The sequence below is a fragment of the Lipotes vexillifer genome, unplaced genomic scaffold, assembly GCF_000442215.2.
Source record: "Lipotes vexillifer unplaced genomic scaffold, Lipotes_vexillifer_v1.1 scaffold657, whole genome shotgun sequence".
NCBI classification, from domain to species: Eukaryota; Metazoa; Chordata; class Mammalia; order Artiodactyla; family Lipotidae; genus Lipotes; species Lipotes vexillifer.
Genome location: NW_006774518.1, coordinates 1,325,014 through 1,341,590, shown reverse-complemented (window position 1 = coordinate 1,341,590; position 16,577 = coordinate 1,325,014). Strand labels below are relative to the sequence as shown.

General features: G+C 43.7%; 1 protein-coding gene across 1 annotated transcript in view; it reads left to right on the top strand.

The window, feature by feature from the left end:
- The first annotated feature begins 5,040 nt into the window (after window positions 1–5,040).
- The window catches only part of PGBD1 (piggyBac transposable element derived 1), a 13,131-nt gene continuing 1,594 nt past the window's right edge, over window positions 5,041–16,577 (top strand). Inside the window, exons 1-6 of the mRNA XM_007449236.1 lie at window positions 5,041–5,436; window positions 7,048–7,204; window positions 10,768–10,856; window positions 12,563–12,692; window positions 13,329–13,425; window positions 16,525–16,560. Of these exons, the coding sequence (XP_007449298.1) occupies window positions 5,041–5,436; window positions 7,048–7,204; window positions 10,768–10,856; window positions 12,563–12,692; window positions 13,329–13,425; window positions 16,525–16,560 (905 nt within the window). The remainder of the gene's footprint in view (window positions 5,437–7,047; window positions 7,205–10,767; window positions 10,857–12,562; window positions 12,693–13,328; window positions 13,426–16,524; window positions 16,561–16,577) is intronic.

Below are 16,577 nucleotides of genomic sequence, written 5' to 3'. Positions count from 1 at the left end.
TTTTGCTGAGGTTTTTGTTCAGCTGAATATAGTTTAAAAACAACAAAAAGAAGGAATGATGTAATAAAAGTTCATTTTTCTCTTAAATAGAAAAGGCCAGAGACAGCAGTCCAGCACTGGTAAGGTGGTTTCATGACGTCACTAGGGAACCCAGCTTCTGCCTTTCATGCCATCATTCCTTAAGGTCATCATCCTTGATGGCTGCTGAAGCTCCAGCCATCACATGCAAAATGTGGACAAAAGGCAGAAGGACAAAAGAGACTCCTCCTTGTCAGTCAGCTCCCTTTAAGCAGCCTTCCTGTAAATCACTTCAGCGGTTGTATCATAGGCCAAATCTTAGAAAAGGGAAGCTGGAAAGTGTGTCTTATTCTGGGTTGCAGAATGCCCAGCTGAAAATCAGGCTTCTGTCACTATGAGTAAAGGGGAGAGTGAAGGCTGAAATAGGCACTTGGGGGCCTTTTATATAGATATAGATATATTTTTTTATTTTTATTTTTGGCTGCGTCGGGTCTTCCATTGCTGCGCGCAGGCTTTCTCTAGTTGAGGAGAGGGGGCTACTCTTTGTTGTGGTGGTGGGCTTCTCATTGTGGTGGCTTCTCTTGCTGCGGAACACGGGCTCTAGGCGTGCGCTTAGTTGCTCCACGGCATGTGGGATCTTCCTGGACCAGGGATCAAACCTGGGTCCCCTGCATTGACAGGCAGATTCTTAACCACTGTGCCACCAGGGAGGTGCCTGGCACCTAGGAGTCTTTGGCCCACTTCCAACTCGGATCTGAGTGGGTGCAAGCTGAGCAGAGCAACAGTTAATACCATTATCTGGAGGAGGATCAAATCAGCAGGAGAAGCAGCTGTAATTTTTTGAGAAATTAAAGAATTTCATGGAAAGTCAGTCATGTTCCATTGCTTAGGAAACCATAAAGGTATGTGTCTTTATTCTACCTTTATGAGTAAAATTAAGTTGATAACGGATTTTTCCAAGAGTTTTGAGGGGTGTGCTGAGGTTAGTACCTAAACATTTAGCTCCACGTCGTAGTTTAAATCTATTTGATTCTTTTCAGTTTAAGGAAAGAACGTGGAATATCTTTATTATTCTCATTAAGAAGCAAAGATAATTAAAAGATTCAAAGTATGAAGAATTGATATATACCTTAAATATATGGAAAATTTATTTTGGCTTTCTCTTTTCATGATGATTCCATAGTATAGGTATTATAAGCATTCTAAGTTCATTGACACCTTAACCTAATTCTTCCTTACAGTTCCAAAGGAAATGGTGTTCTCATCTGTACCCTGGGGCAGATCCATAACCACCTGGGCAAAATTTTGGATACAGATATATTTAAATAACGTGTTTTCCTTATTTATTCCTGAAAATTATAGAAACATTGAACAAAGGGCAAATGTTATAACAGATCTTGACTGGGGTTTTGCTTGCAATGTAAGACATCCTAGACACCCTAAAAGGCAGTTAAAAATCTTTTCAGAGAGCAGAAGTCCAGGAAGACTAACTGTATTGCAGCAGTATCTTCTACTGGTCAGCCATTTCTGTTTGGGTCTACTTTTTTTCCTTTAATTAATTAATTAATTAATTATTGGCTGCGTTGGTCTTCGTTGCTGCGCGTGGGCTTTCTCTAGTTGTGGCGAGCGAGGGCTACTCTTCGTTGCCCTTGTGGTGTGCGGGCTTCTCATTGCGGTGGCTTCTCTGGTTGCAGAGCACGGGCTCTAGGCACATGGGCTTCAGTAGTTGTGGCATGTGGTCTCCGTAGTTGTGGCTCACAGGCTCTAGAGCGCAGGCTCAGCAGTTGTGGAGCACGGGCTTAGTTGCTCCGCGGCATGTGGGATCTTCTGGGTCCCCTGCATTGGCAGGCAGATTCTTAACAACTGCGCCACCAGGGAAGTCCCTGAGTCTGCTTTTTAAAGAGTTTTTAAAGAATAGTTTTACTGTCAAAATTGAAAGTCTTTTCACATGTTAATTGGTTGGTAAGTAACATGTTAATTCTGATTTTGAACCACCATGTTCACCTTGGCTGAATTATTCTATTAGATTCTCCTTTTACTCTTAAACAGCAGTGCCCTTAAAAATTAAGTAAGGGAGCTGTATATCAAAATTTAAATGCACATGCCCTTTGACAAATAAATTTCAGTGTATAGTATTTACCCTAGAAATATACTCATAAAACCATGTAAAGATATTCAATGGTGTTCTCTACTTAACAAAGAAAAAATATAGTAGGAATAGTTAAGTAAATGAACCCATACAATGGAATACTAGTTAGCTGTTAAAAGATAAACTGGTATGGAAAGATCTCCAAGCTTTCTTAACTGAAAAAGGTGCAAAATTATATTGTGATGCCAGAGGTGGTTTAAAATACATACTTATTAAACAGATGTTTAATGAGTGCTACTATGTGGCTGTTAGCGTCCTGGGAAGATATACACAAAATATTAACAATGGTTAACTGGGGAGTGGGATACTTTTCATTTTATATTTTCTATGCACCTTGTGTTTTAATTGTACATATATGATCTGTATATTTAAGTTTTTAAAATTTGTGCTGCTGGCTGTATTGTAATCTTTATTCATCTGTTCCCCCAGCAGCCTGTGAGGACTCTAAAGACAGAAACTCAGTTTTGTCTTCATCATCGAGTTGGTTTTTAATTGAAATGATTGCAAAAATGTGGGGCAGGCTGGGAACATCCCCATGGCCTGGTGGGGACTCAGCAACTGAGCAGGGTGGGCGGGGGCTGCGGGGGTCCGCCAGGCGCACCAGTGAGACGTGCGGCCGCATTCCTAGAGAGGCATGGAGCCGGTTGGGCTGAGGTTCGGCTGCTCGCGCGGCAGGAGGGGAAATCTGCCCCCGGGTCCCGACGGCCGGAAGCGGCAGACGCCCGGGCCCTGCGGGGACAGGCAACTGGCTCCTCCCTGCTGTGGAGAGCCGGGCCTCCGCCCTCCGGTGGGGCTTTTCACTGGGTCGGCCATGTCTTCGTTGTGCATGTTCCTTGAACTTTTGGTCCGTTAACCAGCAATTAGACACTCACCGAGTGCCCGCTATATGCCAAGCGCTAGGAGCTGGGGGGCAATCGCAGTAAGGTGCGTTCTGGGCCCGTCGCAGGTCCCGGCTACCGACATCCCAGTACCTCTACGTGCCTCCGGCAAGACGTCCGCCAGTATTTGTTGAATACCAGGTAAGCCTGGGCTCGCTGAGGTCATGCAAAGATAAACCCCTGTCCTCAAGGGGCAGGGGTGGTGGTGGTGGTGCGGGGTGTGATCTGTAATGCAGGTTGGAGAGGGAAATGGGTTGGTGAGGCAGGTTTGGGCTCACTTTTCCATGGGAACACCCTCCACCTGAGTGGCTCAGAGGACAGAAGACTGTCTGTACATTAGGTTTGGGGGTGGCATTTGCACGGAGCCTTGGGAATATACCATTAGAAGACTGGTAGTGGCCATAAAGTACAAGGTTGGTGGAACAAATCTGAGTATCAGCTGGCAGTGTTACGAGGCATTTGGGAAGACGATGGCTTTCTTGGAGGTAGGGTCTATGTCTTTTATTATGGGGTTAGCGTTATGCTTGGAAAATGACGTGCTCGATAAATGTTTATCGAGTGATAAACACAAGTCAAACTCAGTTAAGATCAGATCCTGGGGAGTTTGAATTTAGTTCAACCCGCTTTTTGGTGGGACAGATGTGTCGAATATGTTTCGAATTGTGCTTTAGGAAATATCGATCCAGTGATGATGGAGTGTGTGGTGCGGCAGGAATACCACACAGAAAATTATTGTAATAGTGAATGTAAATCGTAAAGCAGGAGTAAAAAGGAAGGAGTGGCTGCAAGAGGCGTTGTGGAGGAAGAATTGACTGGACTCAGGGTGATTATATATAATATACATAAGCTGGTTTTGAGCCTGAATGCATGGAAGGTGGTGGTGATGCCAGTAGAAACTGAAAAATACAGAGTGAGTGCAGCTTTGAGGGGACTCTGATTTCAGTTTGGGATGTGTTGAAATAACAGTGCAGGAGAGGCCCAAGGTGTGAGTTTGGAATACGAAAGGCAAGTCAGAGCCAGACAGAAATTTAAGTGTTCTTAGAATAGAGACATTGAATTTTGATTAACTGAGATCACAAAAGGAACAGGTGAGAAGAGAAACAGAAGTTGAAGTATTTCTACTGTTTGTTATCTATTGTTACATAAAAAAATGAAGCCCCAAACTTATTGGCTTAAAACAACCTCAGCTTATTCTTATGATTCTATGGGTTGACTGGGCAGTATTACTGGAGTTACTCATGTGGCTGCTGGTCAGTCAGCTGGGGACTAGGCCCAGCTGGGCCTCCGTGGTTCTCTTCCACGTGACCTCTGCATGGCTAGCTTGGCTTTCTCACAGCATGGAAGTCTCATGGCTGTGTGTCTGGCACTACAAGAGCACTTCCTCTTACATTGTCATTTCTGCCATATTCTATTGGTTAAAACAAGTCACAGGTCAGCACAGACTCAAGGGAAGGAAAAGTAGACTCCACCTCATGATGAGAAAAGTGACAATCTCATCATAACAGGTTTTAGGGGATGGAGGCTTTGGAAACAGTCTACCTCACCTACATTTAAGGTGGAGTATTCTGTGAGAAATATGCAGAGAAAGATGAACTTTAAGAGTATATTAATCTGTCCATAAAGGCAGCCATCTGGCTCCTCCATGGATCAAATTATCCCTTCCCTCCATCTAAAGTATAAGCTGCTCAAGCATTCTTATTGTTAACCCTTCTTCCCTGGTATCCTTTACCTTACATCCCTTGACTCTAGGCTCAACTCCCTTAGGATTCAAGGTAGACTTCTGATTAATTTCACTGATAATATTAACAAACAGGCTCAGTTTTTGAGCATCACTTAGAGTGGGGACAAAAATATAAGTATGTTACATAGAGTTTTGAAGCTCTTATAATTTTTATGTTACTGATCAATTCTTATGCTTCAGATGTACATTTGGAAAAACATTTCTGGAGCATAGACCTCAGCTAAGTGAACCTTTTTCTAGCCTTTAAGGTCAACATGGATGAAGCTTCACCAGGCCCTGCTCCTGAGAATGGAGACAGCCTTGTGAAAGTGAAGGAGGAAGATCCCACATGGAAGCAGATGTGCAGCTCACAGGACAGCAGCTCCCACACTCTGGAGCTTTGCCGCCTGCGCTTCCGGCAGTTCTGCTACCAGGAGGTAACCGGGCCCCGGGAGGCTCTGGCCCAGCTCCAAGAACTTTGCCATCAATGGCTGCGGCCGGAGACCCACACCAAGGAGCAGATCCTGGAGCTGCTGGTGCTGGAGCAGTTCCTGACCATCCTGCCCCAGGAGCTCCAGGCCTGGGTGCAGGTGTATCCTCTGGAGAGCGGGGAAGATGCAGTGACAGTTCTGGAGAATCTAGAGAAAGACACAGGAGACTCAGGACAGCAGGTGGGAAGAGAATGTGCGTGGTGGCCTGGGAGATATAATGGCGAACATTTGTTAAGTTTTAACTTTTTACTTTGAAGTAATTTACAACTTATAGAAGTTTGGGGAGAGTAGTACAGAGAACTACTGTGTCCTTTTCACCCATATTCACCAGTTGTTAACATTTGTTACAGGATGTGCCCCTCTCGTGTGCGAGCACGCGCTCCCTCTCTCTCTGTATATGTACATATATGTGTATACACACACATACACACAGGCTCACATTTTTTTTCTTGAATCATTTGAGATTGGAGTTAGTTGGAGATACCATACCCCTTTATCTCTAAACACTTCGGTGTGTATTTCTGAGGAAGAAAGATATTCTCTTGTATAACCAGAATACATACTATCAAGTTTGGGGAAATTAAAATTTTTATGATACTATCACCTCAACAGTAGTCCTTGTTTAGATACATCCATGATAGCCCAGTAGGATTCTTTATGACAATTTTGCCCCAATCCAGGATACAGTCCAGCATCACACATTACATTTAGTTGCCGTCTCTTCAGTCTTCTTAGATCTGGAAAGGTCGTTCAGTCTTCCTTTGTCATAACAATGACTTTTTTTTTTTTTTTTTTTTTGCTGCACGCGGGCCTTTCTCTGCTGTGGCCTCTCCGGTTGCGGAGCACAAGCTCTGGACACGCAGGCTCAGCGACCATGGCATTGCGGAGCACAGGCTCCGGACGCGCAGGCTCAGCGACCATGGCTCACGGGCCCAGCCGCTTCGCGGCATGTGGGATCTTCCCGGACCGGGGCATGAACCCATGTCCCCTGCATCGGCAGGCGGACTCTCAACCACTGCGCCACCAGGGAAGCCCAAAAATGACATCTTTGAAGAGTACAGACCAGTTATTTTTTGGAATGCTCCTCAATTTGGGTTTGCCTTGTATTTTCTCATGATAAGACTCAGGTTGTGCATTTTGGCTAGAATACCACAGAAGTGACATTGTGGTCTCCTCAGTGCATCACATCAGGAGGTACATGGTGATGGATTGTCCCATTACTGATGAGGTTAAGATGGTATCTGTCAGATTTCTCTACTATAAATTTACCATTTTCCCCTTTGTAATTAATAAGAAATTTGTGGGAGACATTTTGAGACAGTGTACATATCCTGTTTCTCATTGAACTTCCACCCACTAGTTAAGCAACCATCTGGGTTTTTGTTTTGTTTTTCTAGGCAGGAATCTTTGCCTGTCTTGTGTCTCTTCTTTGCCACTATATCCCCAGCACATAGAACAGAGCCTGGCTTTTAGTAGGCATTCAGTCCATATTCGCCAAATGAGTGAAGCAAGTCTCTGTCTTATTGCTGCTGCTTAAGGATTAAATGGGGCTTCTCTGGTGTTCCCTTGAGGATATCCTTAACTGCTGTTCGGTCCAGTTCCCACCAGGATGCCTTTTCTTTTCTTTTTTAATATCTTTATTGGAGTATAATTGCTTTTCAATGTTGTGTTAGTTGCTGCTGTATAACAAAGTGAATCAGCTATATGTATACATATACCCCCATATCTCCTCCCTCTTGCATCTCCCTCCCACCCCAGGATGCCTTTTCAAAGTGAACCTTTTGTCCCCAGGCTTCTGTCTACACTAGGGGACAGGATATTCACCTACCGGTGACAGAATATCAAGGAACCTCTTTGGAGTGTCAGAGGCCCCAGCTACTGCCTGGGGTAACCACCTTGAAGTGTGAACCCCCAGAGCCCCACCAAGAGGTCGCCCAAGAAGTGAATGGTGAGTGCCGGAGGGTGAGTTTAGTAAGGACACTGGGAGCAGGCCGCTGGCAGGTGCATGACCTTCTAAGTAAAGCTTGTTTATCTGTGGGGTGTTTTTTTTTGTTGTTGTTGTTAGCCCTATACCTAAGCAAACTTTTAAAAACATTTGGAATTGTAAAATGTTAGAAGTCTAAGATATTCTCATCCAACACCCTTAAGAGTTAGGAAAACCAAAACTCAGAGTTTAAGTGACTTGACCAGGGTCAACAGAGGCAGAGTTAAGTCACGTGACCTTCTGACCAAGATTCCCTCTTTACTATATATCTCTATTCCACATTTCTAATTCTACACTTGTGAATATTTTAAATATTTACTTGGTAGCTTTCCATAAATTTGTCTTTTTCCCATGGTAACGTTTTCTTCAGTAGCCTCCCTGCCTCTAATCTTTCAGTAATTTACATACAGCTTTAGGTTTAAACAGGTTCTCTCCTTCCTGCACTTGGAGTGTACCCTTCTTTGTGCACGGCTCTCTCACTTTCCGTATCCATCCCAGCTACTGGTTATATTTCAGCTGTGTGCATTAAGATAGGCCATGCAAAGAAGGCAAAGTCTGCGGCCTGCAGTTTGCAGCTGGCTTGAGAACACACAGAAGTATACATATCATTCAAAAAGGAGACCTCAGAACTCCGTAGTGCAAAGTTTTTTAACCTTTGTGGTGAGGGATGCTATCACTTTCCCCCAGAATTTATTGGAAAGGATTAACTCTCTTCCCTAGAAAAGGCGTACAAAATGACGCACACAACTTCATGACTTACCACATTGGTTTACAGTCACCACATTGGTGATCTGTGAATACTGATATTTTGATATTAAGTGCAGAATAAATGGTTCATATAATAAATGATTTGAGAACATTCAAGGGAGATAAAAGAAAATGTATGAGGCTCAGATTACTTGTGATACTTACCCATTGGAGCATAAATATAACTTGATATTTCCCTACTTACTTGATTGATAGTTCTGTCTTATTTCTTTGGTTATTAAAAACCACCATGACATGAAGCCCAAATGTTTTACGTGAAGAAGTTTAGAGGTGGTAGGGAGCCTTACAGCCCTGGGGTTGGGAAAGCTTTCCTGGAGTCATGAGCTTGCATTGAGCCTTGATAGATGAGAATTTGCAGTGGAGCAGGCATAGGGTGAGTATTCCCATCAACCTGTGAGATGATGAACATGCATCTGCTGAAATCAGTTTCATCTCATTTTGACTGTGGAGGGGGAGGGGGTAATGAAGAATGGAGGTACTTGTCAGAATGGTGATGATAATTGACAGAAAGATAACAGCAGTCATAGGATATAAGATTCTTTCATGTGAGCATGAGCTGGCTCTCAGAACTGGACTCCAGCAGCATCTACTGGGCGGAGGGGGGGCTTCTTCGGTTCTCTAGGTCCCCGTGTGATGTGCCACTGCTGTGGTGTGTGTAATCAGGATGCTCTGTTGTCCTTTAGGAAGCACACCCTGTCATTCTCAAGGGCTTTTTATACCCTCTTAGGCCCTCCCAAATATTCTGGAGACTGGCTAAAGGCCTCCCTGCTTACTAGTCATAACCCAAGCACATTTCTCCAGGATACCTGCGACCAAATGAACTGAAGATCAGTTTCCCAGGCTACCTGCATTCCCTCCTCTCCTGCTAGTATTTTCAATGGGGTACTAAGTCAACCAGCATGACAGGATGGTGGGGTTTGTTTAGGTGAAAGAGTGGGTCGGGGGAATGGGAAGGTCAGTTGGGGCCATTTTATGGGGTGTTTAAATTCAAACCAGGAGGTTTGGACTTTATCATTAAAAAGTTGGGTGCCACTGAAGCCCTTTTTTAAAATCAAAAATATGATTTATAGTGACTGTGTTATTTGTGTGTATATAGTATTTCATTCTCACCTGTTATGGAGCACTAGATTTAAAATGAAAACTATTGAGTACTTTATTTTTGCCAGTCTCTTAATGCTCAAATGTGATTGATTCTTAGGGTCAGACACATTGTTAAATTTTCTGTATGTTGATGGAGAAGTAGAAAAGACCTTGAGATCATTTTATTCATTGCAACTTAAGCCCATTTTCTCTTGTTCTGCCTTTGGCAGAGATATAGAGCAACAGATCAGTGTGGTATTTGTAGTGAACTTTAATATGTTTGAAAACATTCCTCTGCCTTCTTCCCAGGCTTAACCCTAATGCTTTTCCACCTCAGGAGGATTATAAGAGGCATACACAGAGTCTGATCTGACCTTTGCTCTCTCAAATTTCCCATTGCTGTTGCTCTCTCTCCTCACTGCATTATACCTTTGCCCCCTTCCATTCTCTCTTGCCATCCTGCCCCTCCTCAGCTTAGCCCTTTCTCTGACAGCAGACCTGCTTTACACTGCGCTGTTTAAGCTCTTGGTTGTTTGGCATATATGCATTGTGGGGAGGTAAGGTAGTAACAGTGAATCAGGGGCAAGGCTATTTTATTTTCCTAGCAAGCCTTATTTGCTCTAGATATGAAACAACAGCAACAAAAAGATTCCACAGTGATCCACTGTGTCTGGAGCAAGGAAAAGTGGTACTATGTTCTGTGTTATATTTTGGGTTAGAATTATCCCCTGTGCTCTTCATTTAGTAATTTTGGGCTCCTTATATTGTTGCCATCTTGAAAAATAATGATACATTACCTTGTGTGGGGTCTTACAACTTACAGAGGGCTTTTACAGAGAGTTTTTATGTTACCTCAGTCTTCATTAACCTTGTAAAGTAGACTGTGTTCTCCCCATTGTACAGATAAGGAATTGGAAAGAATCTTTTTAAGTAGCAGTGCAGTGCCTGGCACCTTGCAATCATTATGACTGAATTATTGTTACAGTTTCCAGTGTGGCAGATTCTCAAAAGTTCTCCTAGCTCAGGGTTAGCATCTCTTCTTTGTATGTATGTATGACTATTTTTGTGTGTGTGTGACTTTTTTTTTTTTTTTTTACTGATGTACAGTTGATTTACAATGTGTTAGTTTCAGGTGTACATGTATGACTTTATTTTTTTAGAGCAGTTGTATGTTAAGCAAAATTGGAAGAAAGGTACAGAGATTTCTTATCTACCCCCTGCCTCCCCCATTATCAACTCTATTTTTTGTATCTTTATTTTCTCTTTTCACCTTCCTCTTATCTGCTTTCCTGTTTCCCCTTTGGCTTCTCTCTCTGTTCTCCACTTCTTTTCTTCTTTGTTCTCTGGTTAGTGTTTCCTTTATCACCAAGTTCTGCCTTCCCTCTCCTTATTTTCATCAATGATTTCTAATTTTTCTTTATGAATGTGAAAGTGCATCACTGTAGAGCACCTCATGAGTTCATAAACACCACTTATTTTGTGGGTAGGGACCCTAAAGTTTTAGAATTTTAGAATTCTGAAAGAATGAAAGCAGATATGATGTTCTAGCGTAAGATCTGTATCTTAGTTCCTGGATGTTTAACAAACATAAGAAGAGTTGGGGTCTGGGTTGCCCACAAAGGGCTCTCTGCTAAAAGCCATTGTGTCTCATTCAGGACTCTTGTCTCCTCCTTCCACAGGGCCTGCTCCCCAGGGACCAGCCCCTCCCCAGGAAGAGAATCCCAGAGACCAGGCAGCAGTACCGGCGTTTAACTCAGCCAGGTCCCAGGTGAGCATGGTGCCCGGGCTATGCGAACCTCAGTTACAGCCCTGCTTCCCTCGACCACCTGTCCCTGCCCTTCTCTTGGCTCACACTGCTCACCCTGGAGCCTTCCAGGTGGCACCATCCCTCTGCCTTCACCTTGTCACACAATATCACAGACCATTTATGCCTCATCCGGGGAGCTCACATAGATCACATAGATTATGCAGTGGCCTCATTCCATACCGTATGCAGGAGGCACATCCAGATCTCAAGGTATGAGAATAAGGGGCAGAGTTAGGCCCTTGGTTTCAGAAAGTGCCTCTACTCATTTGATGCTCAGTGACTGATGTTTTATCTTTTGAGGGAGTCTCTGGTTTCTCTCCCCAGTCTGAGAAGCAGTACTATTTCTCATGTTACTTTATAGTCCCAGTGTTCTGCACATACCCAATTAATATTTGGTGATGATAATGGAAATTCTGTGTATCCAAGGCAAAACTTCACATCTTCACAAAATAGACTCGTTTTTTTTTCCCCCTTATTCTCTTAGTGGTCCAATCATTTTCCTAGTCATTTAGTTAAAAAATATTTAAGTCTCCTATTTAAGTGCTCTGCTGCTGAGTCAGTTTCCTCAAGAACAGGGTCTTCATGGAGTCCTTCCCTCACTCTGTGACTTTTTTTTGCCGTATGTGGGCCTCTCACTGTTGTGGCCTCTCCTGCTGCGGAGCACAGGCTCTGGACGCGCAGGCTCAGTGGCCATAGCTCACGGGCCTAGCCGCTCTGCGGCATGTGGGATCTTCCCAGACCGGGGCATGAACCCGCATCGGCAGGTGGACTCCCAACCACTGCGCCATCAGGGAAGCCCCGCTCTGTGACTTTTAATTCGTTCTTAATCCTATCAGACCCAGTGCCTCCTGTTCTTAACAAATACTTCACCTTCGTATAGCAAGTAAAACTTACCTATATGTATATTTAAATCAATATAATTATCTAAAATGTTATATAATGGAGAAACAAAAAGCAATTTATTAAAAAAAAAGTATTTCAAAAATGCAAATGTTTGGACATTATCACACCAAGAAATAACAAAGTAGTTAAACGTTTGCACTGATGTGTAATCATTAGGTTTGAATTAAGGAGGAATAAGAAGATCAAAAGGCTAGGAAAATGAAAGGGCAGAGATGTGGGTGGACAGTAGAATGAAACTAGCATTGAGTCAAATAATGAAAGACCAGCCAGAGAAAGAGAAAAATAACATCAATTGAAGTAGACCTAAGATGAAGTTATGGCTTGTATTGTGTCCCGAAAAGATATATTGAAGTCCTAACCCCAGGTACCTATGACTGTGATCTGATTTGGAAGTAGATTCTTTGTAGGTGTAATCAAGTTAAGATGAGGTCCTGCTGGAGGTGGGTGGGCCCAGCATCCAACGGTCGATGTCCTTATAAGAAGGCCATGTGAAGACAGGGAGACACACAGGTTGAAGGCCATGTGACGGCAGAGGCAGAGACTGGAGTGATGCATCTACCAGCCAAGGAACACTCAGGACTGCTGACAACCCCCAGAAGCTGAGAGAGAGGCAGGACAGTCATCCCTTAGACCTTCGGAGAGAGCAGGGCCCTGCTGGTTGGCTTGGTTCGACTGGTCTGCAGTGTGGTATTCAATACCCTTCACACTTGGACCCCTTATCCTTACCACAGTGAAGACTGAGAGGCCATTTTTTGCCTTTTTAGACATCAGTGAAGACTGAGGAAGCAGCAGCCCAGGCCCTTGTCCCAGAGCAGTGGCCACATCTGAGTCTGGCCCAGAGGAACCTCTATGGAAACTCGGCTCAGGAGAAGGTTACAAACATCAGTCTGATGCGTAAGGACAGGCCTCTGGCTGGTCCCTAGCTGTGCTCACCTTTCCCATCATTAACCCTGACTCAGCCCTGTGAACCCACATTTCCTACATGCTCTCACCCTTCCTTCCCCTTCTTCTGGCCTCTGCTTCCACACTTCTCTCAGCCCCTGCCATTTTGAATCCCGCCCAGTCCCCTTATCTTCTGTTGCTAATCGCTACTGATTCTTGCTGTTATCTTCTCTGATCATGATTCCCTCAAGATCTCCTCCTCTGCTCCCTTTTTTCTTCCCTTTTCAAGGGTCCCATATAATTTGTCATTTTCAGACATCCCTTAATATCTGAAAGTTCCACAAACACCTCTGCCTGATCCCTTCTTTACCTCAGAGGAAGTTTTCTTCACTCTCTGTGAACACTACTATATATGTGTAATTTTCTTTAAACATGCTTTGCCCTGTTAGATACTCTCCCCTGCAAATTGACCTTTCTTATTATCTTCCCATACTCTGCCACATGTTTAGGACTGTTGTGACTGCTCTCCTGGTACACCTGTTGATTTTTTGTTTGTTTTAATTTGGAACATCCTATTCCTTACCCTAGAGATTGTTTTTCTAGATTCAGGCAACAAATGACATTTAAATTATTAACATATTATTTTAGCTGAAGAAGTTGTAACTAAAGATGGATTGTTTAACACAAAGCAAGAAACTTCTGAAGAAATGGAACGAGGTGCTGAGGTCTCAGGAATACCCAACAGGTGAGTGTCCATGGTCCTAAGTAGAACAAATCCTACAGATGTGAGAAGAAATTGAAATGAAACCGGAGAAACCAGTTGGTAAAAGCCTGCTTTCCTGGAATAATACAGAAAGAGTAATGGTCACTTCTGTGGTCATAGGAGGTCCCACGCCAAGGAGGTGACCTGTCAGTATATCATAATTATACAAAACTTCCATTTGGTACACGGTTGCCTCCAAGAATTCGCTCTGACTCAGTTTACCTTGCCTGATCACTCTTCCCCTGGCTCCCTTATGTCGTGGGGCTACAGATACTGAAGCCAGAAAGAGAAGAAGATAGAGAAGCAGAGGATTTAGACAAGAGAGTGAGGTCTGCAGGTAAGGTTTGTTGCCATGATGGTTAAGAAAGAAATATCATCAGACCTGGAAGAGGACTTAGGGAAGACAGGTAGGGTATCTTCGACCTCCATTAGGAGAATCCTGAGCAAGAATTAAAAGGAGAGTAGCTGATGACGAAGGACAAATTAAAGATAGTAGTGGGTGCTTAATGAGTGTTGGTTGTGGAATGAATGTCTAGCATAGGTGCTCCTAAAGCAGAAAGAGAGGGACCGGATCATGAGCAAAGGTTGGGTTCTGGTGAGGCCATTAACTCCTTGGAGACGTGAGGAAAGAAGAAAAAGGAAACAGCATGCGATAATTACACTGAAGAGTAGGGCAGGGGATGAGGATTCTCCTTATTGACATTTGTTCATCTTAGGGAAACAAGGAGCTAAATCTCAGTTAAAAGAGAAATGCCTTGAAGCCTAAAAAGAGAAGTAAGATCTTTCATAAAGCTGGTGAAGTCCGAGCCAAGCTGCACTAAAGTAAGAGAAAGAACACTGTGACTTAGCTCAGAGTTATAACTGGAGAATAGGAACCTGCTGTTGTGTCTGTCAGGTACCTTTACATCAGGTAACTGAAACCATTACTCATAGTGCCTCCGAGAATCAAGATACCTTACTGTTTTACGTAACAAGTAGTCTGAAGGGGTAGGATGTTCTAGGTTTGGTGTTCCATCATGATGTCAGAGACTGAGTGTATCCCCCCCGCACTCCCAGCAACCTCCCCACTCATTCAGCAAGCATTTTATCACTCATATTCAGTCATGTATAAGACAGAGACCCTACCTTCAATAAGTCACATGAGGGTACAGCAGATGAGAAAACAGAACACAATGCAGTATGATGACGTGCCCTGTAGCTATGATAGAGCATGGAGGAGAGGACCCAACAGATCTGGATACTGGAGAAGACCTCCCAGAAGAGGTAACATTTGAAACAAGCCCTGATAAGTAAGCAGGAATTATCAGCTAAAGAGGAGGTGGATCAGAGAGAGGCAGAGAAAGAAAATGCAAATGCCTAGAGAGGACAGGAGAAGACTAGGAGAGAAGAGTCACAGGAGCCACAGAAGATCATTTTATTATTTTATTTATTTATTATTTATTTAGCCACGCTGGGTCTTAGCTGCGGCATGCAGGATCTTTTAGTTACGGCATGCGGGATCTAGTTCCCTGACCAGGGATCGAACCCGGGCCCCCCTGCATTGAGACCGCAGAGTCTTAACCGCTGGACCACTAGGGACGTCCCAGAGGATCATTTTAAAGAGCAAGTTTCTGCTTGAAAAATTCTGGGTCCTCTTTGGAGTAGGAAAGGAAGTCATGTTTGGAGATAGACTGGTAGATTTGAGAAGAGTGATGAAACACCTGTTGTGGGGAACAGGGAAGAAAGGGACGAGAGGACATGAGAAGGATTTCTGGGCAGTGTTGAGTAACTAGCTGAGTTTTGGAGACCATCATATTTAGCAGTGTCAGTCTACCTCGTTGTTTGATTTCTCTGGCACTACTCACTCCTGGGTGAGGAACAGAGAAGACTAAGGATGGGGTTGATGTGGTGCTGAGTTTTGCTGGCCCACCACTACAGAAGGACACTGGGGCAGGGTGATTGATGATCCTGGCAAGAGAAGGACTAAGGTGGTGATGGATCACGAGGTCTAGACAGAATAGGAAGGGAGGTAAAAGCAGGAGGAAACGGAGGAGTCAGAGTGAGATGGAAGAACAGGTGTTGTGGGACAAGAGTGCAAGGAGGCTAGAGTGAAAAGGAATTGGCTACAGAGTGAGCTCTTGGAGTTCAGTTTTCACCAGTGGAAAGTTCAGTGTAGTGACAGGATTCAAGGAGGGCCCCTGAAGTTGAAGATGTCAGGGAACTCTAAGATGGATCTACTGAATGGATCATACATGCAGACATTAAAGACACCCAGGATGATAAATGCTCTAAGCAAACAAATAAGTATATATAGTGTAAATTATATTACAACATACTTTTTCACTGCTTTTTCCTCCCTTATGTCTCCTTAAATTGGTCTAATTTAATGTACCAACAGGACATTTGTAAGTGAAATGCACATTTCTAGAATTAAAGTTTACGTAAAATAATACTTTCCATCTTAGTAACTTTAGCCTGTTTCCTTGAAAACTGCATAAAAATCAGTCCAAGGGCAATAAGTTTGAGTTTCTCTTTTGTTTCTCCCCAGAAACAGTGCGTCCACCAGATGAATGCAGAACTAGGGGAGGCTAAGTTGTTCCATGTTCAGAAATTCTGTGAGAGGTGAGGGGGCTCAGTAAATAACAACCCATTTCCTTGTCCAAATTCAGAACCAATTGATAGAGAAACAGGAGTAAAACAGATGATTCTGGAAACCTCTGCTTTATGACTGACAGAAGCTAGACTGATAAAGCCGCTCAGAGGCAGAGCTAAGTGGCCACATAGTGACAGCAGACCCTCCCCCCGCATAGGCCTTCCTGTTGCATTTTGGGGGAAAAAGGAACATGGAATGTCTGCAGCTGGCTTCTAAAGAGGACAGCCCAGTTCTTTCTCCCAGATTCAACAATTAGTTAAGTCATGAGGAGTGAATGGGAAGTGGGAAGAGGCCAGAAATGTTCAGTCTGGCCAAAGCCCTCCCCATGGAAACATGAGGAGTGAGAAGGAAGTATTCCCCACAAAAGAATCCTTAGGCGTCAGTGGATTTATCCTGTATCAGTGAAAGTCTGAGAATTTTTATAGCATACGTTCTTTTTTCTTTCTCAGAGATTGGGTACCCCAGGCCCCTTGTAGTACCCCTGTTCCTGCTGGAAGGACAG